General features: G+C 35.3%; 3 protein-coding genes across 4 annotated transcripts; 1 reads left to right on the forward strand and 2 right to left on the reverse strand.

The window, feature by feature from the left end:
* Positions 1–71: 71 nt before the first annotated feature.
* LOC113762043 lies at positions 72–13,766 on the reverse strand. 2 transcript variants are annotated; one of them, XM_027305287.1, is made up of 7 exons: positions 13,399–13,766; positions 12,493–12,572; positions 9,418–9,478; positions 1,458–1,515; positions 1,229–1,286; positions 869–941; positions 72–609 (listed from the first exon to the last, which is right to left on the reverse strand). In XM_027305287.1, the coding sequence occupies exons 1-7, from the start codon at positions 13,714–13,716 to the stop codon at positions 517–519; spliced, it is 741 nt and encodes a 246-aa protein (XP_027161088.1). In that variant the 5' UTR covers positions 13,717–13,766; the 3' UTR covers positions 72–516. The 2 variants fall into 2 exon arrangements, with proteins under 2 accessions (XP_027161088.1, XP_027161089.1); XM_027305288.1 differs by lacking the exon at positions 1,458–1,515 and having other exon boundaries at positions 9,414–9,478.
* Positions 13,767–17,508: 3,742 nt separating this feature from the next.
* LOC113763456 (UPF0603 protein At1g54780, chloroplastic) lies at positions 17,509–20,513 on the forward strand. The gene is made up of 3 exons (XM_027307278.1): positions 17,509–18,077; positions 18,703–18,895; positions 20,105–20,513. Exons 1-3 carry the CDS (start codon positions 17,637–17,639, stop codon positions 20,350–20,352), a joined length of 882 nt encoding a protein of 293 aa, XP_027163079.1. The 5' UTR covers positions 17,509–17,636; the 3' UTR covers positions 20,353–20,513.
* A 65-nt stretch (positions 20,514–20,578) lies between these two features.
* Positions 20,579–23,727, reverse strand: LOC113763455 (GDSL esterase/lipase At1g54790). Its single transcript, XM_027307277.1, has 5 exons — positions 23,397–23,727; positions 23,093–23,293; positions 22,798–22,964; positions 22,206–22,476; positions 20,579–20,942 (listed from the first exon to the last, which is right to left on the reverse strand). Exons 1-5 carry the CDS (start codon positions 23,629–23,631, stop codon positions 20,674–20,676), a joined length of 1,143 nt encoding a protein of 380 aa, XP_027163078.1. The 5' UTR covers positions 23,632–23,727; the 3' UTR covers positions 20,579–20,673.
* Positions 23,728–25,630: the final 1,903 nt, after the last annotated feature.

The raw sequence follows: 25,630 nt of genomic DNA on the forward strand, positions 1-25,630 counted from the left end.
GTGGTTTGTTTGGTCTCCTTCACCAATGTCCGCACAAATTTTAGAAAGATCCACCCTTGACTCCTAAAAGAAGCAAACATAACAACCAATGAAGATGAAAATTTGAAGTCATGAAAAGTTGATTACATGTCTTGGAGCTGACAAGATATAATAACTAGCCTACTAACAAAAATCTCAGCACCCAAAAAAGAAAGGACCAATCATTCTCAGCTTGCTGTTTGAAACTACAACCACCAAAAAAATTTAGGCCCCTTTCCAGCTTAAGTAAATCTCTCGACATATGCATACAACACATGTATATATCCCTACTCCTACATGCTGCTATGGCAAAGAAGAAAGTTTTTGCCTATAACAGGCATCCTCAGCAGAAATTATTCATAATGCCTATTACTGAAAAGGCTTGAGATGACTGATGACAGTGTCGGTATTTACTTTCAGCTGTTATCTGTAGCATCTTCTTTGTCCTAGTCAAAAGGAAATCCGGTTTATGAAGAAATCTTAGCACCAGATTATAGGCTATAAGACTGTCAACGAGACAGCAGCAGAACGAAGCTTCACACCATCATCATTCCACTTGTGCTGTGGTGCAGTAGCTCCAGCAATAATGGCCTAAAACATTTAAAGCAGACAAGAATATTGATGAAACAAATGCACACCAAATAAGTAAAAAAAGTTAGTTAAGAAGAGAAACATAAATTCAAGATTAGAGGATAATTTAATTCATTCAGGAAATTGTTGAATCCAGTGATCTGCAAGCAATAGTGAGAGATGAAATTACAAAAGTGCACTAAGCAGCAGCAGAATGAGCACTCTAATTTTTCAGGACAAAAAGAATCAAAGCTATTTAAGAGAATCGAAGCAAACATACTTTTCCACTATTTACAGCAGCTACAAGTGCAACATGTTGCTCATCGCTACCAAACTCATAGAAGTAGTAAGTCCTGAAATGCAAATATTATGGAAAGATATAAGGACACAGTTATACTTAAATTGCAGGAATAACAGTAATGAGAGATGGTTTTCCTGTAAAGATATTGAAGTCAAGAAAGCTTTCTAGTCTGAAAGTGCAGGGAAGAAAGAAAAACAGGTACTTCTATGGTTGACGAAAATCCAAATTTTCCATTTACACCTTTTAAAGTTTAATGTTTTTCTCTCGTATAGTATTTAGAATGCATTCATAAACAGGATAGCAATGTGTACTGATATGCTTTAAGAAACCTGTTCTTACCTAAATCCTTCATCCTCCTTTATTTTTATTGTGCGGGCAGAATAAAGGGTTGCTCCACCTGCCAGGCCATGTTCGGAATTGAAATATCAACACCAAAAAACAGACAAGTCACTTCTGAAAATGCAAGAAAGATCTGAGGGATAGACCATGAATTATCTTGATGAATGGAATGATGTTCAGGCCTTTGCTCGAAAGTAAAAAGCAGGTAAATCAACTAATACCAAAATACCTGGAACAAATATTTTAGCAGCCTCCTTTATGGAGCCTAAATCAGTAACATCTTTGGCCTGCTCAAAAAATTATAAGAAGCCAATTGTAAATTTGGTAACAGGACTGCACAATCTGTTCCCTTTCCAAAAAGGTTTTTTGCATATGCACAAAAAATGAAAAACGGAAATAGCTAAAGACATGAGTTATTTACACCAATATTGCTTTTCGTATCAAAGTCAAGCAACCATTGCTGGTTTTGATTGATTTCTGTAAAATAGAAATCGATTTGTCAAAAATCAGCTTTAAAGTTAATTTATAAGAAAGCAACTTCTGTTTTCCTCCTCATGATTACTTTTCTTCTTTCCGTTTGCAGTTCACACCCAACACCTTAATTCCTCTTCCTCCACACCTCAAAAGTACAACAACAAATATTGATGGACCTTACTTCAATCTTGATTCCAGTAATTTCCCATCTACAGCCAACAGAAGCTGCGATACAAGCTTTATTGCCTACAAGTATGCTGTCGAAGTCCAGCTGCATAAGCCTTGGATGTTTGCTACCATTATGTTGTCAAATTGCAGCTGCAAATAAGCAGGCAAAAGCTATCCAACTTCTCACCACCTCCCCATGACATTCCAATTACTTTCTTTAGATCAGTCATTCACCTTAGTCATCAAGTGGTAGCAGCTAGAAATTGAAAACTTTGTATGGGTCTTTGAAGCAGTAGAAAGGAACTCATACGTATACAGCTTCAAGTTCCAGCTTTATAAAAAGGAACTCAGAAATCATATACTTATTTGACACTGAACACCTGCCAGTCATATACTCATTTTTGCTTAAGGTGAAAGAGAAGCATTTTCAGATTGGTTTCTAAAAGATTGACATCATTGTCAACATTTCATGATGAAGCTAATTGGACAAATCAATGTCTGATGAGCTCAGATACTTAAATTATCTCATTTTTAGTCTTTAGTACCTTTTACTTGCGATAATGCTACAAAAGTAGCAGATCCTGAGAGCTTTTGCTTTAGTGAAAGGGGATTATCTCCTCCAGGGAGTAGGAGTTAGCAAGCACTGGATCAAGCTCGAAGCCCCACATACAAGAGCTCAAGAACTCTCTTGTGGCAATGAAAATCTCCTTTTACAAAAACAGAAAGCTAAAGTATGATAAAATATTCTGCAGCTTTTGTCAAATTACTTCATACTAACCATGGAATAATTTATTACAACATTGCATGCATTACACTACATATCACATCATTTTGATGCATGCAAATGAAAGCAATGTTAAAGAAGTATGCAATCAAGTGACAGAAATGGCAGGACACTTTTTGACAGCTTTCAAGTTTACTGTTTGTAAGACAAGCTTCTCTCCTCCAAGGATGTGTCAGATTTGAAATGAGTTTTTATTGTGAAAGAAGCTCCAGAACTCCAAAAGATTTTTTGGTGGTGGTGGTGGTGGTGGGGGGGGGGGGCGACTTTAGCATCTTGTCACATAGTGCCTTGTTTGACAAATGGAACAATTTTCGGTTTGGTATGCTTGCTTATGCTTCTCCTATGTCTTATGCCTCAATCTGGAAAGGTTGTGCATAATACATATACATATGGAAGTATGATACAAACTAAGGCATGTATGGGTATGTTCACCTTGTGGGGCAAACTCAATATATAAGTTAATCAGATGTCTGTATGCTTTAAATATTACCCATATTCTCCATATGAGTTTCCCCTTTGCAGGAAAAAATCAAGGGTGCCAGAAAGAAGTATGATGTGCCAAAAGGGGTTGTTCATGCTTTTAGAAATGGACAACTTTTATGTTTTGTAGGAGGATTAGAAAACTAACCTTACTATGTATGGGGACAGGTTATCATGATTGCTCAAACCACCAGAATTGTAAACTTGAATATATTGGCCAAAATCCAAGTTCAGACTTGGTTGCACACGAACAACATGCTAAATTCTTATTGCACATGGAATACCCTCAGAACATAAAAATTAGGTGTCAATGTCACATATGGTACAGACTGTGTAACTCGGCTGGACTATTTTATTCCTATTCTCAAATCTCAATTTAAGATCAAGCCATAGTTCTTTTTTCTTGAGTGCTATTGGTGCCATAGCACCCATTTTAAACTCAACAGAAACAAGGGAACAATGAATTGGCCATGCCCATAACCAAATTATGCCACATCTAGCACAAATGAATTGAAGCCAACCAAAGTTTGACAAATACAAGGATGCCAACTGCAGAAAAGAAAAGGTGGGTTGCTCTTTCTATATATTTCCCAAATCACATAAGAGGGGAAATAGTTATATCACTTAGAGATTACTTCTTGAGCAAATATTCTTAGTAATCTTGAGCAAATATTCTTACTTTCTTAGTAATCACTCTTGCTCTTCATTGACAAAGTTTTACAGTAACTTACATGCTTCAAACAAGGTGCAGATTATGGCCAAGTCCACCTAAATAACCACTAACGCTTCATTTATGATGTTAAACCCATATAAAAAGGGATTTTGACTCCTTTTGAGTTAGGATTATTGGGTTAAACTGGAGGAAAACTCCTAGGCCAACCACGGTCTATAGTGGGATGTCAAAAGGTGCAGATTATGGCCAAGTCCACCTAAATAACCACTAGTGCTTCATTTATAATGTTAAACCCATATAAAAAGGGATTTTGACTCCTTTTGAGTTAAACTGGAGGAAAACTCCTAGGCCAACCACGATCTATAGTGGGATGTCAAGGATTTGTTGAAGAACAAGCATTAGATGCAATTAGGAACATCCAGTTCCCTATTTCTCCCATTTACATACGAGTTGCTCAAGAAACCCACCAAAATGGATCTCCTCATCTACATTGTCTGATTCAATTCACAGGTAAATTTCGCACTGAATCTGCAAGGTTCTTCGATATCAAATCACCCAATTCAAATTCAATGTTCCATCCAAATGTTCAAGGCGCAAGGAATTTATCCGCAGTTAGGAATTACATATCAAAATACTGAGACTTTGTCGAATGGGGAAACTTCCGACCAGATGGCCGGAGCAGATTCTCATCTGACGAAACGAGGGAGGTATATGCCACTGCGCTTGCCAGGGACGACAAGGGAATGACCCTTGATGTCATCAAGAAGGGCGATCCTCGATCATTCATCATTCACTATGACAAATTATCGAGTAATCTCGACAGAATATTCCAGAAGCCACCAGAACCATACATGGCTCTCTTCCCTCAAGCCGAACGCGTTCCTACGTTCTTGATAAATTGGGCCACTCAAAATGTAATTGGGCCTGCTAACAAACCACACAGGTGCATGTCCATAATAATCGAAGGCTCAAATCGAACAGGTAAAACATGTTGGGCTAGAAGTTTCAATCTTCAGGCACACAATTACTATGCAAGCCATATTGATCTGACCCATCACTGTGACAATGCGTGGTATAACATCATAGATAACGTAAACCCTCAGTTTCTCAAACACTGGAAAGAATTCCTAGAGGCACAACGAGATTGGTCATCCAATTGCAAATATGCCAAACCAAGAAAAATAAAAAGGGAAATTCCAACCATTGTACTCTGCAATCCTGGTCTCAATTCTTCGTATCATGACTACTTAAATGCACCAGATCGCGTGGATCTCCTCAACTGGACTAAGCACAATGCAGCATTCTACTTTTTCGAACAGCCCCTATTCGCACTCACAGACCAGTCCCACCACTTGGTCGGTGTCAATTCGGACAAACTACAACCTCCGCAAGAGGTTCCGCCTCGACAAGATGTAGGCACGGCTCCTGATTAGTCTCGACAAGATGTGGGTACGGCTCCTGATCAGGATTCCCTTGCGGAGGTTTTAGTTCGCCCGAATTGACAGGGATTGGTCTGGAACGTGGTGTCCCTTATTGCATCAATTCCACTGGAAAAATATTTTACATAGAAAAATATTTTAAGTAACTTTTGTGCAACCAAACACGGGAAATTAGGAAAATATTTTCCTGAAAAACATTTTCACCCGAAACAAACGGACCCCTATGTTTGTTCTTTGGTAAGAACACACCTGGGATAGATGAGGAAGATGTTCTTTGCGTTGATGAAGAAGAAAAAAGGAATTTGAAATGAACGACCCAAATCGGACCGAGTTGAGCTGACCCGGTTTAGGCCACCCATTGTGCACTTGCAACCGCAAACACACCAAATCCCAAGGCCCATGGACCAAGGTCTACCTAAGAATTTTCCTACAATGAAAGCCAATACAGGCCCACTGTTTGTCCATGTTTCAAGAGATTCAACATTCCAATAACATCAATCATAATGATGAAAGAACTTACTCCCCTCTAGAGCACCTCCTCTCCCGCTCCACCAAATGCCTAAATCCGCTATGCTCAAATCTTTTCATTTAATTGAAACCTAATACATTTGGGCATCATTAGGACACTCAGTACAAATATTAGCTATATAAGCTCAACTTGAATCCAAACTCATCAATGGTAGTAACTAGGGTTACACCACATAAGAAAAAACATGGCATATATACTTTCATGAATCCTCTAGAATAAATTTGAAAAGACCTAGAAAACATTCAAAAACTACTTTTGCCTATATATCAATAAACATAAGGCATGAGCAACTTTGGTGTTACACCTTTTGATTGTACCAAAAATATGCTCAATCACATGCTACTATCACATGGCTACCTAATAACAACAACATCCAATAATTTTCACTCCTTTTTTTACGTCATTTTCTTTTTAGTTCCCTTGCTAAATCTATTTTTCTAAATTGCACAAATTTTAAGGTGTGAGCTTCCAGTATGCTAAAATATGTCGGGGTGGGGGGTTTGGCGTGTTTTAGTCTTGTTTTAGATGCGCAAAAGTTTTATTTAAACACTATCTACAGTAACTTGTAAAAACACTCAAGTTTTATAAAAATCACCAATGAAAACACCCAAAAAGACCAAAAAACCCACATCCATTCCTTCTTCTACCGCCATTCCCACTTCCACCACCTACGTTACTAGGAGTTGGGTACGAGTGTTGAATTCAAGTATGTATTTAAGTGTCTAATTCGTCAACTATCTAAAATTAGGCTGATTCTTTTGAATATCAATGAAAAAATCGCACAAATATTGTTCTGATAGGGTGCTTTTCTTCAACTCTGCCTGCCAACTTGGGAAAATTCTTTTTTTAAAAAAACACCTGAAGGCTGCCAAGCTGACTAAGCACGGCAAGCTTGGGAAAATTTGAATCTAGAATACCGGCTACGTGCATCACCTCCTACTGACATCTACGTTCTCGGGTGAGTTTGATCAACAAACAGATCGCCCTTGATTATCTCTAATGACATCTAAATTAAGTAACCAAATTTCATGAGTACTCCTCTCTAATCCCTTGGACATTTAGGTTTCAAGAAATTGTTCCTTTAAACGCTAGTAATGTCTTGGGTACAGAAGACAATGGGCCAGCTAAAAAATGGTTAGCACTTATTAAGAAAACTATAAACAGTCTTCTGGGCACAAGTGGTGGTTACTACATGCCTCCCTAGTCCCTGAACAGTCTTCCGGGCACAAGTGGCAGCTGCTACATGCAGGGCCAGCTTTCTTTTTGAAAAGAATCACCTAACATGCCCTACAGATTTCATCCTTTTTTTCTTTGGCATCATTTCTGCCGGGCTGAGTCATTCAATTTTTTCAAAAAAAAAATTACCTAGGCTGTCGAGCTGAGTCAGCCCGGTAGCCTTTAGATTTTATTTTTTTAAAAAAATATTTTCCCAACCCTACATTTACAAAACACGGCAGGTATAGTTGAAGAAAATCCTGTCAGAACAACATATGTGCAATTTTTTTTCACCGATATTCAAAGGAATTAACCCTAAAATTAGGATATGCGGACACTTCTAAGGACTCAAAACACCAGTACAGGGGTACAGCAAAATTTCTAGTAAACATATGATTTGGCAAATTTCTTAAATTAATACTAAAAAATAAATTTGTCCCTTAAATGAGGAAATCTCCAATCCATTTCTCAATCTAGTGATGCCACATCTATTTAAATAATTTTTTTGAAACATTGTATGTGGCACCTCTCACAAAATTGTATTTGCATTTCAATCCTTGAATTGAAATGAAAATTTTTTTTAATGACCGTGAGATATGCCACATCATTCACAATTACAATCTGTTAGAGGTGCTGCACACTTGCAACATAAAAAAAAATTCCATCAGTGCAGTCTTGCACCTCAAATGATTTTTAAATATATATATATATATTGCAACGGCTATAATAGGGCAATATTTTTTAAAATCATTAATGGAAATTTTTTTAATATTGTGAGGTGCCACATAGAGCAGTGTGAAGTACCTCTAATGGATTGTACTTATGAGAGGTATCGCACACCCTCTCACGGTTATTTATATTTAAGTCTCTATCTAGGGATTGAAATGCAAATATAATTTTATGAGATGTGAGCACACTATTTCAAAAGAATGAAATAAAAATTTAAGTTTGGTGCACTAGATTGAGAAACGGATCGAAGAAATGAGGGACAAATTTATTTTTCGGCATTAATTTAAGAAATTTGCCTATGTGATTTATAGAGTATAGCCAAACATACAAGTTATAGCCCAATAAAGATTGGAGAATTCTAAATCATAGCTCATTAAGGATTCCAGTGTAACAAGTCTTCTATATCCATGAGTTTTCTCAACCATGTCTCCTCCCCATCAACATCACGTCTCACAAAAGTCAAAGTTTTTGACGTGTCAAACTTGTATCCCATACTGGCACCAGCGTTAGGTCATGTCAACACGGGTACTTTGGAGTCAAATGAAGAGTCCAAGTAACATAGTCCACCAGCCCACCTCCTCCCTACCACTCTTGACCCCCTCTCTGCCACTCTTTCCCTCCTTTTCTGCCACCGCTTCTTCTACCCCCTCCCTCCTACTTTTCTCTTCCCTTCTGTTCTTTTCCCCTCCACCACCAAAGCGGCCACATCCACCCCCTTTTTTCCCCTCTTTTAGAGGAAGGGGTGAGGAGGGAAAGAGGGAGTGGAGGGGGAAAGTGGGGTGGGAATGGTGGCTTGGATGGTAGAAGGGGCAAAGTGGGGAGGGGGTGGTGGATATGGGGAAGGAGGAGAAGTGGAGGAGAAGAGGGGAAGGAGAAGGGGCGAAGTTGGTGGATAGGGGGAAAGATGAGGTGGGGAGGAGAAGTGAGGGTGGTGGGTTGGTGGAGGGGGGGTGTGGGGGAGGGAGTGCTTTCAAAAATTCATCAATTATGGAAAAATTCCTAAAACCAATGTCGTGATCTATAGTGAAGTTTTATACAAAATCCCAAAAAACAACCATCTATTTGGACCCAGCATGGCGACGCGTGTTTACTCAAACAACATTAGTAAATACTTGAATATCCCAAAGAAAGGCTTCAGATGGGCATGAACTAACTTTTCTTCCATTTTTGCTACATGATAACCAAATACATGCAATAGGATATATATTAAAAGAAAAGGTTCCATTTTGCAAGAATTGAACATAGAGCACTTATTAAGAGTCTTCAATTTTTTGTCTTAAAATGAAAGTTTGATTCTCGCTATCCCCATCCCCTTTGCTCTCCTTTCTTCCAAAAGCTCGCCTCTAAATTATTGAGAAACACAAAGTGGTACTTGAAAGCATGAATTGCTCTGCTCACATAAAATAGAGGTATAGACTACCCCTCAAAAGCCTTTCCTTTGAAAATGATCATTTGGCAAAGAGAAATGACAGCACATGATAGTTATCTTGACGGAAACAAAAGGCAATGTTAGCTTAGTTTCTCAATGCGTAGGCAGCCAAAGAATTTTCTGTTTTGGAACATCTTCTTATCTAGCTCAACTACCAGAAAGTAGATGCTTCAAATGCGACAATAAAACAATAAGAGGGACAAAAGTAAATCAGTTTCTGGTGTTACTGAAATTAATTCAGAGTAAGCACTATAATTCCACTTACCAACCTCTAAGAATGTGATCTTCAGTTGATTAGAAGGGCGAATGACAACACTTAACACTTCGGATCTGGATCACAAGCCAAAAGTGTAAAAATTGATTGTTAATGAACACAAATTCAAGTCTAAAACTCCAGTAACTTAAAAAAAATTAAAAAATTACCATTACATGGAATGGTGAAGGAAGATGAAAAGGTAGATGATCAAGCGAGTAAAGTGATAATGGAAACATAGAGATGCTACAGAATGTACTCAAGCCCTTAAAATTCACTCAAAATCCTGTCTGATCAATCACCAGGGGAATTTATGGCAAACCAAACATAAATTCCTGAAGAAGGCAAAAGTTAAACTTTGTAATATTAGCAACTCAGAAACATTCTGTTGTCTCAACTGTTCATTTTTCCCAAAGTAATAACTTGAGAATGCCAAGAACATTTTCACATTGATTTCTTCTATACAAGCTTCAATACATTCAGATTCTGATCCAACTTAAAATACTTTAGAAGGGCTGCAACAACTAACTAGGTTCCTTTTAGGCGCTGGATGATGGAGGGGCAGACAACATAAAGACATGAATTCAAAGCCCTTTCTTGCAAGGAGACGTATCTATATAAATCAGTCACTCAGCCGAAAGCCAATGGAAAATACCATTTTCTAAATCTCTTCTTCCACAGCCATATGTCAGTAATTTGATATTGATATTGCCTTTGTGAAAAATTTTCAATCCAAAAGGCAGCCAGAAAGACAAGGCAGTCCAAGAGAAAAGGACTGAGGTCAGGAAAACAAGGTTCTCTATCTCCTCTTAAGTCACCAAGTATGGTACAATAACCAGACTCCTAGAAACAACCAAGAAGAACAAGCTGAAATGACAATCCTTATGCCTGTTGGGAAAAGAAGGTGGCAGTGACTGTTGGAGGAGTGGTCAAAGTTTAGTACTAAGCCTTTATCGTAAGGGCCAAAACAAAAATATACAAGCTAAAAGCTAATAAGCATAGGGATTCCTGGACTCAAAAAGTCTTGCCTTCCATTTGGTTCACGGGTTTTGACACTCCCCACTGGGTATAGCTGGTATTGACACCCATACATGATGTTTAGTTTAGCTCTATGGATATGTATCTATCACTTTCAAAAAACCTAAAATTAGGCAATGGCCATTATAGACCAAATTGGGCATAGGCACTTTCAGCCCATAAAAGAATTTGAAGTGCAAACAAAAACAAAAAAGAAAAAGGAAAAAAGAACACAACAGTGGATCTCTTCCAAGTTTCTTTCTCCAGTGATGCACCCCTTCCCCTCACCGCCTGGAAACTCTCATCAATTTCCCCTTCTTTTGGCCTCTTCCCTCCTGAAATTCTCAGCAATATCCCCTTCTCTTTTGGGCTCTTAACTCCTGAATTCTCATTGATTTCCCTTCTCTTTGGCACCTCCTAATTACAATGCATAACAACATGGCAACATGGCAGTGAAGATTTTGTGGCAGTGGTCATGGTTGTTTTGGTTAACGGGCTAAATTTCATGAGTCTGGTATTTGTTTCAACTTTGGTGCAGTAGGTGTCAATCTAAATTTTATAAGTTTGTCTTATATTCTATGGCCTACTTTGAGTTATATTAATTCAGATTTACCTCTTCCACATCAAGGGTACTAATCTGAGTTTGATCTCAATTTCATTTTGAGAAGGGCTGGAGGTGCCTTAGCTGGCAGCACACTTGTCTGTTAGAGGTGGAGTTGGACAGTAGCAATGAAAGAGGAAGCTTGCTATGGAAACAGATAAAGGAAGGAAGAATGAAATTGATGAAGGAAAAAAAAACTGTGACCCATTACTGATGGAGATTAAACCAAACAACCTAAAAAGGTTTGACCAACACCCATTGACATCGAGGAATTTTCATATCCATTACCATTGTCATTGAGGAATTTTCACATCAAGGGTACTAATCTGAGTTTGATCTCAATTTCATTTTCAGAAGGGCTGGAGGTGCCTTAGCTGGCAACGCATTTGGCTGTTAGAGGTGGAGTTGGACAGTAGCAATAAAATAGGGAGCTTGTTATGAAAAGAGATAAAGGAAGGAAGAATGAGACTGATGAAGGGAGGGAGGGAAAATAAACTATAACCATGGAGATTAAACCAAACAACCTAAAAAGGTTTGACCAACAACCATTAACATTGAGGAATTTTTATATCCATTACCATTTTCATTCCGTAGTATCTAACAAATGGGTGGTCACCCAGCCAAATTAGCAGCATACCATATCAGAGCAATTCATTTTACCAAAAAGAGAAAGGACTCCATCACTTGCGCTTAAAAGGAAGGATGGAAGGTAATAGGCAAGAGAGAACCAATATTACGTTTGTTCTCTTGAAAGTTACTGTGTAGCAATTTCAAAGTCCTAGCAAGCAACATTCTTGAAGAATTACTTTGACGAATCAATATTATAATGGTACAAGGTCAAATAACGAGAAAGGGTTAGGACAAAGAGGCATCAGTAAATGTTTCCTGCCACAAGCAGTTGATCAACTAGAACAGATACTATTGCAGGCCTCTATGCAAGAAAGAAGTGGAATTAGATTTCACAAGCATAGTTAACACCAAGAACATTGCATTAATCAGATCTCTAGAAAATCTTTACTTTAGTTGAATAACCAGGATAAGACATAAAACTTGATAGCAAGAAAGTGCCACCATATTGTCACCAAATGAGCCAACTTCACATACTGAAAACCCATCAAAAATCACTAAAACACTCTAATGAGACCTGAAAATATCAGGCATGTTAATGTCTACTAAGTGCCACTCCACACCAACCTACCAAAATTAGAGGGACTATTTTCCACCTAACTTCTTAACCCCATAAAACCTGCTCAGCTGCATTACCATTGCAACTGAGAGCCATATCTTTGACGAGCAATCTCAATCACATGCTTAATTGTTCATAAGAAAGAGTCATTACATTCTATAGTGTTCACTTCAGTTTATGTATTTTGCTGGAAATTCTGGGGTTCTCAAAAGATATTTTTCACAAGTGAAACAATAAAGAAGCAGGACAAGGCAATTGTAAATGAAACCAAACATCAGAACAATTACCCATCTGGAGATGCAAATCGCGCAGCAAAAGTCTTTGGCTTTGCCTTATCTCCATACAGAGACAGTCCAGCGTTATAATCCTATAACACAGAAAAGATTAGACCCTGTACATTAACAAAAATGAGATATCTAAGATATTAGCAGAAGACCACTATCAAAACGTATGAAGCTGGTTAATTGAGATATCATAGTGTTACTGCATCATAACTGCATTTGGTGATTAGTATGCACTTTTACCAAATAGTGAGTATTTGGTACCAAAACATATTCAAAGGAAGCTGCAAGATTTAGAAAGAAAGCCACTAAACAAGATTACAATTCATCTGCTGGTAAAACTAAAACATTACTAGCAAACAGTAAACTTAAAGAAAACTTTGAAATTTGCTTCAGCTGCAATGGAAGTCCTTTCAAGATGTTCCACAGCAAATTTAATCCAAATTACAGTTTTAACTTGGAATAGAGTCCTCATTTTAGCTTGATTTTGTTCATTATAATTGTAATTTTGAAGAAACTCAGAGTTAGAATGAATTGCTTCAGGAAGGTTACGGCTTTTACTGATCTTAACAACTTTACAGTCAATCTCATGAGTTTCCCATAAGTAAGTTTTGCTAGTTGGAATACTGTAATATGTGAACTCTACAGAGTGGATAAGATCATTGTATAAGCATACGGAATTTATTTTTTAATTTTTCCAACAAATCATTTTGAACCTTTAAAAAAAAGAATGAGAAGAAAGTTCCCTAATGGATCTAATCTAGCTTTTTTTTAAAAATGGAGAGTTTCACTGAATACCAAAAAATGTTACATAAATGCAGCTTACCAAACTGTGACATCAGTCCAATAATACCAATGAATTACTAAACAAATATTTAAAAAAGAACAAGCTTAAAAGAATTGGTTCCAAACCTCAGGCTCCAAGATGTCTTCAAACTGAGGTGGGACCCGGATGGCAAATCCATCGCCATAGAACTGAAACCAAGATTTGGTATTGGCAATTCCTGATAGAAAAGAAGTTGATGATGCTTCAGCAGCAGAAGATGGGGGGATTTGAGGGCATTGAAGGGCCAAGGAGAGGACAGAGCTCAGTGAAGTGGTAGTGAAAATAATACCAAGCCTCCTTGAGATAAAAATGCTGGGGTGCTTGAGAGGTGAAATGGGCTTTCTTGAAATGGGGTTTTGAGGGGGTTTCGGAGAGAGGCAGAGGAGGAAAGTGGACATGGCCATGAAAGATGGTGGAGACGATGGGAATGGAGACGGGGACTGGGATTCATGGCTGGTGATGTGGGGAATACATAATGTGGGACAGTTCTTGGGGATTTTATTTTATCTGTGGGAATCTTTTGCACTTAGGGGGTTGGTGGTAATTTCAAAAAATGGAATTCAGGATGTGGAGAAAATTATAAAGAGGGAAAATAGCGAGATTGCACGCAAAGTAAATTTGACGGTTTTGGAGACATATTTGGACAAGGACAAATTCCACTTTATACTCCAAAACCTACGTCAGTTGGGTAAGAGGGTTTCGGAATGAAAAATTAGAATAAATTTCATAATTATTATTTGTATTACTACTATCAGAATTGAAATTTTGGAATCATATCTAAAAATTTAGAGTTCCCCAATTCCCTAGTAACCTGGAGGGTTTTAAAAAAATCCAAATCTGATTCCTATTTAGAAATAGGGCTCGTCCGGCCATCGGTTAAAAAATTAATATATAATTATATATAATATATATTATATAATTACAATATTTAATTATAATTATATATTTTATTATAATATTAGTATACTTATTATAATATATTTATAATAATAAATATAATTATAATTATTATATACACATACATAATATATTATATATATTATAATTATTTAATTAAATATGATTATATTGTTATAATATATATTATGAATTTGTTAATATTGTATAATAATATATTTATATTATTTATAAATGTATATTATATGTGCACATAATTATAATATATTATATGTGTATATAATAACAATACATTATATAATTATATTTATATTTATTATTATAAATATAATAATGTATAATAATTATATTTAATATATAATATACATTATAATTATATATTTATATTATAATATTTGTATAATTATATTCAATTATATATAATATTTAATTTAATTAGTTACAAACTTATAATAATGATATTATTAGTTATATATATTATATAATGCAAATTAGTATATATAATATAATTGATATTATCAATTATACTAATAATTATACATGTTTACTTAAAAATCAAAGCAAGAATATCATTACTAAAACGTCAACCTATAGATCAACCCTCTACATCAAAAACAAATGAAATAGTTATTTCTGAAAACCCATCAGATGAAAAATAATATTTAAATATAATTGAGGGAATAACATTTCAAAAATGGTATGCATTAGTAATCGTAATGGATAGAGCAGATCAGAGTTGTATAAAAGAAGGATTCATCCCAACAAAGTATTGTGAAAGAACAAATGAAAAATTAAGAGCTGCAAATGGAGAAAAATTACAAGTAAAATATAAATTTACTAAGGGATCAATATGCAATAATAATTATTGTATAAGACATAATTTTATTATAGTAAAAAATATTCACATATATATAATTTTAGGAACACCCTTCTTTATTCAAATATATCCTTTTGCTGTAAATAGTGAAGGAGTTCACACAAATATTATGGAAAAAACTATAACTTTTAAATTTCTAACACCAATAAAACAAAAAGAATTACTAGTATTACAATCATCTTCTATCTATAAAACAATAAATACTATTCAACATGTTAAACAACAAATCAATTATTTTAAAGAAGAAAAATCATATTTAAAAATAGAAGAACAATTAAATTAAACAACTATGCAAAACGAATTTTAGAATTAGAAGAAATAATAAAAACAGAAGTATGCATAGAAATACCAAATGCATTGCATATAATTATAATATATTATATGTGTATATAATAATTATATATATTATTATATTTATTATTATAAATATAATAATATATAATAATATATAATAATTATTATATTTAATATATAATATACATTATAATTATTTAATATATTAGTATAATTAATATTTATATATATTATATAATTATAATTATAATTATATATATAATATTTAATTTAATTAGTTACAAACTTATAATAAGGATATTATTAGTTATATGCATTATATAATATATATTAATATATGTAATATAATTGATATTATCAATTATACTAATAATTATATATGTTTACTAATAGAAATTATTAATTAGTTATACTAAATTTACTAATACATTTATAGTAATACATTTAATTAGTGAAAATTTCTTATATCCCATTTCGAAAGAGCCAACGAACCAAACATCAACTATAGTAATGATATACATTCCTGGTATTGAATCAAACAGATGTATTGGAATGACTGACTTAATCCAAATCCAGAATGAATGATTCCAAACTCAAATCCAATTCCAAGGTGTGAACCAAACGCCACCTTATATCACTTTTTCACTTTATAATTTTAATTTTAATTTTAAACATTTTGCATCCTAACTGTCAAAATTGTCCCATTTAAATCCAATCAATAACTACGTTTGCAAAATTAACTAGATAAAGGATTGTAAAAATTAATGACAATGTATGGCTTTAATTACTAATATTGTTAGTAAAATTAACGAGATAAATAATGGTGCAAGTTAATGCCAAAGTATCTTTTTTTTTAACTACGATACCGTGGTACCTTTTGACCATTTTCGGCATATTATCATTGATTTGTTATATCTTCTATGCACTTAATTTTGCTAAGTTTTTATTATTTGGATTTAAGGATGATAAATTTGAAAGCCCAAGGTGCAAAGTGTCTAATTTTGGGAATTTGGGGTGTAAAGTGTTCAGAACTAAACTTTAGGGTATAAAAATGGGAAAGTGATATAAATTTAGGGTGCAAAATAGAATTAGCCCTTTGGACTATTGATATTTGAATATAACTAAACAATTTGATTAAATTCCTAATCTAAAGTCAATCAACTATTCTTATTCCTCAATTTTTCGCACGAAGCCTTTTAGAATTTCAAACTGTTGGACAATTTGAATCTTTTACATTATATATGATTCCAAACTCATAATGATTCTGAGACTATAATAGCGTTTATTTGTTTTGCTTGTGTTGTTTTATTTTATAGCTATAGCACAAAGATGAAGAAAAGGCAATAACATGTTCCATAGATAATACAATGAAAAGTTACCAAATTTAATAGACTCTTTTGAGTTTTGCAAAAGATAATAAATTTGACAGGCTTTTTAGAGTTTCTACAGCTTTGTTGTCATCCAAAGTTCAGACTTAACCCCTTCTTGTTTTGGGATATGGTGGTATATTTGTTATGATTTGAAACCAAATTCCAACTTTAAATATTTGTTATTTGTGAATCAATTATACCTCTCTTTTTTTTTGTTTTTGTCAAATAAATTATACCACTCTCAATTTTTGTGTTCGAATATTCTGTGCATGTCTTTATTTCCAATTGCGAAAACACTTTAACCACATTTCGAGATTTTTTTAATTAAAACAATTTATTTAAAATCATAGTGGAAAAGCTCCTAAAGTTAATTAGTAATAGTAGCTGAAAGAAACTTTGGCAACTTGAGAGTATTTTTTCCCCAAGTAATATCATTGCTATGCCTATTAGTCCAGCAAGAGCATGTTGAGTCCTTAAGTCATGACTATATAAATATTTTTCAGTGTTCAACTGTAAAGAATTCAGACAATCACTTGCTCAATTTTAGGTATTTCATTTGTATTTTAGCCATCAAGACATGTTTGATTTAGGAATTCTTCCAAGCCAACTGCCAAAACAGTGTATGTTGTATACCCGCCAAAACAGTGTGTGTTATTAGTCCAAAAGGCCCCTATCCTTTTTCCATGGTTCAGAAATTAGAACGTTATCTGATTCAAATCCAGCCAAGAATTCAAGCCACTCAAAAATATGAATCCCAAAAATTCATCAGAAGAATATCTGAGCAAGAGAAGGAAAATCACTTTCTGTTTCCAACTTCCAATGTCCAAATTCTTCTCTTTCATATCCCACCAATCCTGATCTGTTGCTGTTTTAGTTTCCCCCTGCCATGGAAACCATCCTCTCCCCTTCTTCATTCTGCCCACTTTTCAACCCCAAGATTTCATCCCTTCAATCCAAACCAACTTCCCTATTACTCAGTAAAAGTAGCAGTACCATTTGCTCTTGCCTCAAGAAACAACCAACTCAGTTATCTGTTAGTGATAAACAATCTTCTTCATCTCCTACAAATTGGCTTTCTCATGTCCAGCAAGGTCTTGCAGCTCTAGCAATTTCTCTTGCACTCAGTTACTCCCCAATCTTACCTACTCACTCTGCATTTGCATCTGAATTTGATGTACTAAATGACGGTCCACCAACAGAATCATATGTGGTTGATGATGCTAATGTTCTTAGCAGGCTCACAAAATCCGACTTGAAAAGATTATTATCTGATCTTGAATCAAGAAAAGGGTACCACATTAATGTCATCACTGTCCGAAAACTCACTGTAAACCTTTTTACTCTGCCTTTCCCTTAATTTCATCATTTTGAATATCTTTTTTCTTTTCCCCTTTTGGAAGACATAAAATGGATTTTTTGTGTGAACTAATTTGCTGTCTTTCACCATGAATTGCTCCTTGTTTGTCTTGTGTGATGCTGAATTACTTTACCAATTTATTAAGACTTGGAATACTCCACGTCTATGTCTCTTGTGTCAAACAAGGATTAGAGATGGTTGGAATATTGCTTCCTTGGTGTTTGCCAGAATCCGGACTTGTCAAAGATTAGTCTCCTATGTTTCATTTTTGTTTAGTACTTTAGATTCTTTTGACCTCCACTTCCAAGTTTCCTTGAGATAATGCAGTTCATGCACCGTGCATATATTTTGCTCAGGGAACTAAAATGAGAACGAGAAAGGTTTAATATGATGTACCAAATATGTTGAATTTGCAACAATTTTGCTAGACTAGAAGTAATCTACAATATACCATCAGAGCTGGAACATTTCCCTTAACATGTATTGCATGCAAACCATTTTAGTTGCTAGGGTGAAATTCAAACCTTAACAGTTCAAGTGATACCGGGTGCTGTTAAGGGAAAGGTTTGTAATTGTTCATGTTCTTTGGTTGTAGAGCAAAGCTGATGCTTTTGAGTATGCTGACCAAGTTTTAGAACGTTGGTACCCTTCTCTTGAAGAAGGCAATAATAAGGGGATAGTTGTTCTTGTCACCAGTCAAAAGGAAGGTGCAATTACTGGAGGCCCTGAATTTATTCAGGCTGTTGGTGATACTGTTCTTGATGCCACTGTCTCTGAAAATCTTCCAGGTATAGTTCTTCTTTCTTCTTCTTTTGGTTCACTTTATTTTCACTGCATTTGTTTTTGCTGGTAGCAGTGCAGCTTCTGCTATTATTGCCATTATGTACGTAAACTAAAAATACTGGGGCAACCTTCATACCAAAAAGTTCATGTTTCTTGGTTAACAAAAAGTGGAGAAAGACTTTCATTTCTTACAACAAAGAAAATGTAGGAATGAGAACATTCTGCCAAAAGGCATTATTTTACCACAGACGTTATCAGACAGAAACCAGAATATTATTTTCCTATTACATCCTGAATCAATACAGCACTAATTTACCAAATACAATTAATAAACTTCATCTTGATTGTGCCTATATTTGATTGTTTAGAATAGATGTCCAAGTTTGATGCCGTAGATGAGCTAGGCTTCAAGTCTTATACTGTGGATATGCCCTCAACACCAGTGCTTGCATCAGAGATTATTGTAGGACTCCTATTATTTATGGCAAAAGCTTTCCAATAGGTGATCATGTCTTCATTTTGCTTGGAAATACTAGTTTATGTGCCAATTCGATTAGAAAGTAGGACATTACATCTCTGGATCCAAAATACACCTGTCAAATATACTTCTCTGTGCCTCATCCCACTCCCCAGTCGAAGCAGGAACCGTTTCTTCGACATGTTCAATCCAAACGAAATAACATAAGAATCTTAAAGGGATTTGTAAAGGAAATCCCTGGAAGTTTGGGAAACTTTCAGAAATTAAGGTCCAGCTTATCTGAGTCTGAGGTAAGACAATGTGCACATACTGGCTTAAGCAATAAAGCTCCTTCAGTCGAAAATACATTGTCAAACCTATTTTCCATTTCTCTTTATTTATTTAGGTTATTTCAATTAGAGAACCAAACGAAGAAGCTCCATTGTGTACCCATTCTTCAACTAAGTTAGTAGCTGCAGATAAAGAGTCAAGTTCAGGAGACAGAAACCGTGATTGCATGCATACTTGGGTTTAGTTATGGGCTTCATCTGGGGTATGCAACGTCTGGAGTCTGTCTCAGGGATGAACATTGCCCTAAAATTGTTGCCTATGTTTCTGCTGTTCCCTAGTCAAAATAACCATTATCTAGAATGAAGGATAAGCTAAACGATGCATGAAGGACAACTTTTATTTGTCATGCCAACTGCCAAGCAGTTAAGAGCCTGCTAACTATGAGCATGTTTTTTCCTTTCTGTAGTGCTAGCAACTGACGAGAAATACAATGAAGCAGTATACAGCACTGCCAAGCGTCTAGTTTCTGCAATTGATGGGCTTCCTGACCCTGGTGGCCCCAAATTCAAGGAGAACAAAAGAGAATCTAACTTCAAATCCAGGGAGGAAACCGAGGAGAAAAGAGGGCAATTCACACTTGTTGTTGGAGGTTTATTAGTGATCGCATTTGTTGTTCCCATGGCTCAATACTATGCTTATGTCTCCAAGAAATGAACTGATCTCAATTTGTAGTTTTAGTTGGATTCTTATTTTGCTCATAGCTGAGCAAAGAGGTATAAAGATATTGTACAAAATGGTCATTGAAAAGTGACAAGACCCTATCCGTCACAATACTCCCACTTTTTTTCGCAACTTTATTGATGTTTTTCGTGGAACAAGACCGTAGTCAAGAAAACACTTAAATTCTTTCTTTTTTTCTTCGCTTCGAACTTCCCTTCCATTGAGAAAATGACTTTCTTTATTTCAGATTCTTCAATAAATTTAGTTCCATTACAGAAAAAATGAGAAGCATATCTTCATTTTTTTTTTTGGTTCTCAAAACTTGAGTTTAAGTAGGAAGGGCATCTGATCCGCAAAGGGTGGATCAGAATATTTTCCAGTGAGAATTTGGGAGGCCACAAAATGATTTGCAGCTTCAGTGTAATGAATTCCATCCCAGTTTACGTATTCAGTACTATCATTGCATGCTTTCACTGTCACTGATGTTCCATTCAGAACCTTGGTTTGGCCACAGGTTATCCGACTGTCATAGTTCAATGGTGGACCTCCAGTTCCACAGCATACCATTATAGGTTGTTCAAATCCTGCAAGTTTAATGCAGTCACGCAATCAAATTTCTTTATGCTGCAGAACTTTGTTATGAAATTACTACATATTCATAATTCTTGACCCCATTCACTAGCATCCACAGATTACTTCCTATTTAATACTCCTTCGCCCCATTTTATTAGTCTTGATTTCTAGTTTGATTTGTCCCAAATTATTTGTCGTGGTCGTAAAAGGAAAATAAAAAAAAGAATAATATCCCCATTTTAAGCTTCATTCAATTTCCAAAAAGAGCAGTAAAGTTATGTTTCAATATTAAGTGCTCTAAAATACTAATGTAGAATTGAAAAACAACTAACAACGTTTTGAATTTTAGTTAAGAGCTAATCATGGAAAGAGTTTTATAATAGTTGATCAAAAATTATAAATTTCTTAAACTATGTGCAAAGCTGATAATGACAAGTAAAATGGAACGGATTGAGTAGAATTTATTGTCCAAACAAATGATGTGGGGATTCCACAATTCAAAGACAGATTGTAGTGGTTTGAATTTCTTGAGTGTAGTACTGGTAACAAGTGCCTACCAACTAGTCCATTCCACCTAAAAGTCTGAAACCTACCATTAATGAGTCACTGAAACTTGGAACTAAAAAAGCAGGATAAAATCTGTTTTCAATGTTGTCTAGACCATAAAGAATATTCATTAGACTATTATGCCAGTATTGTTAAGTTTAAATTGAACCAACTTGACTGGAAGGTTATGCTTTTGATTTAACGGTCAAAATGATAGAGTCAAGAACTCGTTAAAGCTGATAAAGAATCCAAAAACAATTTGACTTCAAATGGGCATCCTATAATTGCAGTTCAACAAGTAATGAACAATCTCTGATTACACACATTCTTTGTCTTCTATTATTGCTGTAGCCAAGAAAACTTTTTTTTTTTTGGGGTACTTAAAGGGTTGCTGATTGCTTAAGAATACTTAAATCCGAATGATGGACAAGTAATGATTGGGACTACGTCCGATGAAACACGTCTATCAACTACCAAGCCCGCCTACACATGTCCCAAATAAATTGGCTGAGGATGCTGAAATGCAAGAAATTGGCTGAAAGAATTTGCACATTCAATTTCCCTAATCTAATCACGATCTATAATGTACCAGACATAAAATATTTAAGTTGAAATTCTTTTAATTTTGTATCAAGAAATAAAAGTTAGTTAAAACCTTTGGATTCAAGTTAAAGTTGAGCAAAATATCAGGTGGAAATATAAGCAAATAAAGGGTGTAAAATACTGACCGTATTTGGAGTAGTTGGCAATGAGATTGGATTTAATTGAGAATATATCAACATGTGTAACATTTGCGTCTGAATATTGGCCTTGCAACTTCTTGCAAAGTGCATAAAGCTGGAGGTTTAGAAGTTTGGAAGCTTGATTGTGGGTGATGACACATCCAAGCTCGTCAAGCTTGGATGGATCAGTTCCAAATTTGGCAATATTTTGAGCTAAGCAACCAAGAGGACCCGTGTTGTGAATCCAAAAATTCCTTGCTCCTTCATCATATAATTTCTGCCAAAGCAAACAAAAAATCCACGAAGGAGGCACATTTAGATACGATAAATTATTTACAATACGATTATACGACAATTACGAATGATATACATAGAATTACTATTGGCATTTTTTAGGAATAAAACTTGTGTTGTGCAAAGTAGCTAGACTCTTTAGATACTTTCATCATGTTACTAATTTGGATGAGAACTTAGTTACTATAAGTTTATTATAGTTCTAAAACTACGATAATATTAGTACATGGCATAATTATGTATGCCAAGCTTGATGCAGAAGAAATTAACTAACATTTGAGTGTGTTGTCTACATTTTACCAACCTTAATGCCAGCTTCAAATTCTGCTAAAATGGTTGGGATTGAAGCAATAATTTGATCGTATGTCTTCGAATAAAAGGCACCAGCAAGATCATTCTGGCCTATATCGAAAGTGTAAAGCCCCTTCTGGAAAACATCTGCTGCTGGAATATACTTGTCTGCTTTCCTACCTGCAGTCGAGTCAATCAAAATTTACGTTACACAACTAAATTGTCCTTCAGTACTTGTATTTGTACTAGCTTGAGATGCAAAACATCATTTTAACTTATCTTTGAAGATATGCATCTGTTCAACATACCTTTAGGCTGAAGGTCAAGAACTCGGCTCTTGAATCTGATGAACTGGTCCACTTGAACCCCAAATGAAAATGGGCTAATAGCATTAGCTGTTGCTGGAAGTATGGTAGAAGCAGCAACCGCGAAATCACATCCCCTTTTGAAACTCGGCGCACCGATGGAATCCAAGTAAGGATTTAGATATGGAAGTTCCAGTGCATCCACTGCAAAATGGAGAAAGACTTCCTTAAAGCAGAGAAACAGGGGAAATGGTTGAAGCTGAAGTGGACGAAACAAAAAATGCAGCCCCTATAGGAGAAATCTTACTTAAGAAATCTATGATCAAACGGCCATCGCAGAACCTGCCAGATGGTTTTCTGAAGTAAGTTTGTCCATTTGGTGGAAGAAGGGATTCTCCCACACCAGCAACAAGGCCTCCCGTGTCAGAATTTGAATCACCAAAGTTGAACACTGCAGGGTAATTGAAGTCAATTGAATTGGAAAAGGGAATGCAAATCAAGAATAAGGTGAAAATGTGGATAGTGGAAGCCTTTGAAGCCATGTCCAGTCTGAGACACAGCTCCAGGTCTTTTCTGTGTTTTGGCTGTGAATTGAACCACTCAACCGGATGGCATACCCCATAAAAAAAAGGAATATCTGGTAGGCTTTTGTGTGTATCTAAAGTTATCTTAAATTATGGGAAAGCCCAAAAATAGAAGGGTCCCTATTGATCAATTGCTGGTATATCCTTGTAGTCTTAAAGATATGGGCTGCGCTTATTGGGGGTTACTTAAATCTTATTCAGCACAATTACCATTTGCTGTACATGCATGTTGCAGACATAGATTGTGGTCAACATGTAATGTTAGCTCGTACAACAGCGTATTATTGTTTATTGGATTTCAGTGTCGTTCCATTCATTAGACATCTACATTACTGCAGTCTACAAGTGGCAATACACCTATGGTTGAACGTTACGGCCCGTTTGGCAAGTGAATTTTTTGGGTATTTATTTAAAACTTTATTATAACTTACTATAAAAGTTGTAGGAAAAAATTTTGAAATGTGTAAATTTTTGGATATTTTGAAGTATATAATTTAAAACTTTGAGAAGTTTTTTGAGATTACTGTAGTTAAAGTTGTTAAAAAATTTATAGCAGACAAACTTGGCCAAAACTTACCTGCCAAACAAGAGTTATGAAAACAAGGGGCAAAAACTTGTTGGAAGGAAATCATCTTTTTATTTGTTATTTCTTAAGCAAGAGTCAAACTTAAAGAGAGTAAACACAAAAAGATTTAAAGAAAGAGCTTTTTGTTTTCAAGCAAAAAGTAGTGCAAAATTGCAAAGAATTGTTGTTAATGGATCTTATTGAGAGAATATGTGCTTTGAGTGCACGAAGTGTTAATCTAAGTACTCTAGCGGCTGTTAACTTTATTGCTAATAGTACCATTTTCTGTACCATTAGAATTGAGAGGATTATAAAGTCTCTTTTAGGTATCATACCATTAAGTTAAATGGTGAAATAAGTGTTTTTGACTCTCAAATTATAACAATTTCAAAAATTCAAATGTTAAACAAATATCATCATTAAGACATTTATATTGAGGGAATGCTATCTTAAAGAAACCAAAGAACTTTACATCAAAATATATGGAAAAAAAAATATATTGTGAAGTTATAAACATATTTTTAACTTTGCCCTATCCTGTAATTTAGTCTGGATCGGCCAATCCGCTGAACCGATTACTTTACCAGTTTACCTAGGTTGGGTTCTTAAGCTCTGCCGACAAGGAATCAACGGAATTTTTTTTTTTTGGGGGGGAAACATAACTGCATTATCCATGATCTATGAATAAGTCTCCTAAATATCAAGAAGAAGAAGCAGGACCAGTTTTTTAAAAAGCAATTCTGCAAGCCATATACTTTTCTGTTTTAGCTTCCACGTGTGGGGCATACATTACTTCTTGTTTCTTCCTTTTCCATATCACGGGTGAGGAAAATGCATCATTCCAAAATCTTCAAGTCACAAGAAAGAAAAAGAAACATGTCTTCAAGTAACAAGAATAATTATCCCTTCATGGGGAAACACAATTGGTCCCAAATAATTAGCAACTGACAAAAAAGAACCTTACCAAATGCAGCCTGTAAAACTAGAGCCTATACGAGTGTAAGATCTTTTCATTTATCGAGAAAGAGGGACGCCCAAAATTCACGTCCTAGTAATTTTTGCCCTTCTGGTAGTTGCCATAGAAAAGTGAACCAGGAAAGCAAAGTAGAAATGTGAAACAAATCTTCTCAATGGACAAAGTCAGAATCCAAAACATACGGAGGGATAGAGGTCAGCGTGATTTCAACTTGAGAGACTCGACAACTTGCGAAAACTAAGGGTCACTTACCTACCATATTATGGAATGAGGACTAACATTGCCTTGCAGAATTTACAGCTAAATGAGGACGTTAAGAGATCATTCTCAACTCAGTAAGGGACCCCCTCTTTCATGCTTGGGAGGAGGGAGACCTCCCTTTGGAGCCAAGCTGGATCATCTTCTCGTACGTTCCT

This window comes from Coffea eugenioides, chromosome 2, assembly GCF_003713205.1.
Source record: "Coffea eugenioides isolate CCC68of chromosome 2, Ceug_1.0, whole genome shotgun sequence".
Classification (NCBI taxonomy): Eukaryota; Viridiplantae; Streptophyta; class Magnoliopsida; order Gentianales; family Rubiaceae; genus Coffea; species Coffea eugenioides.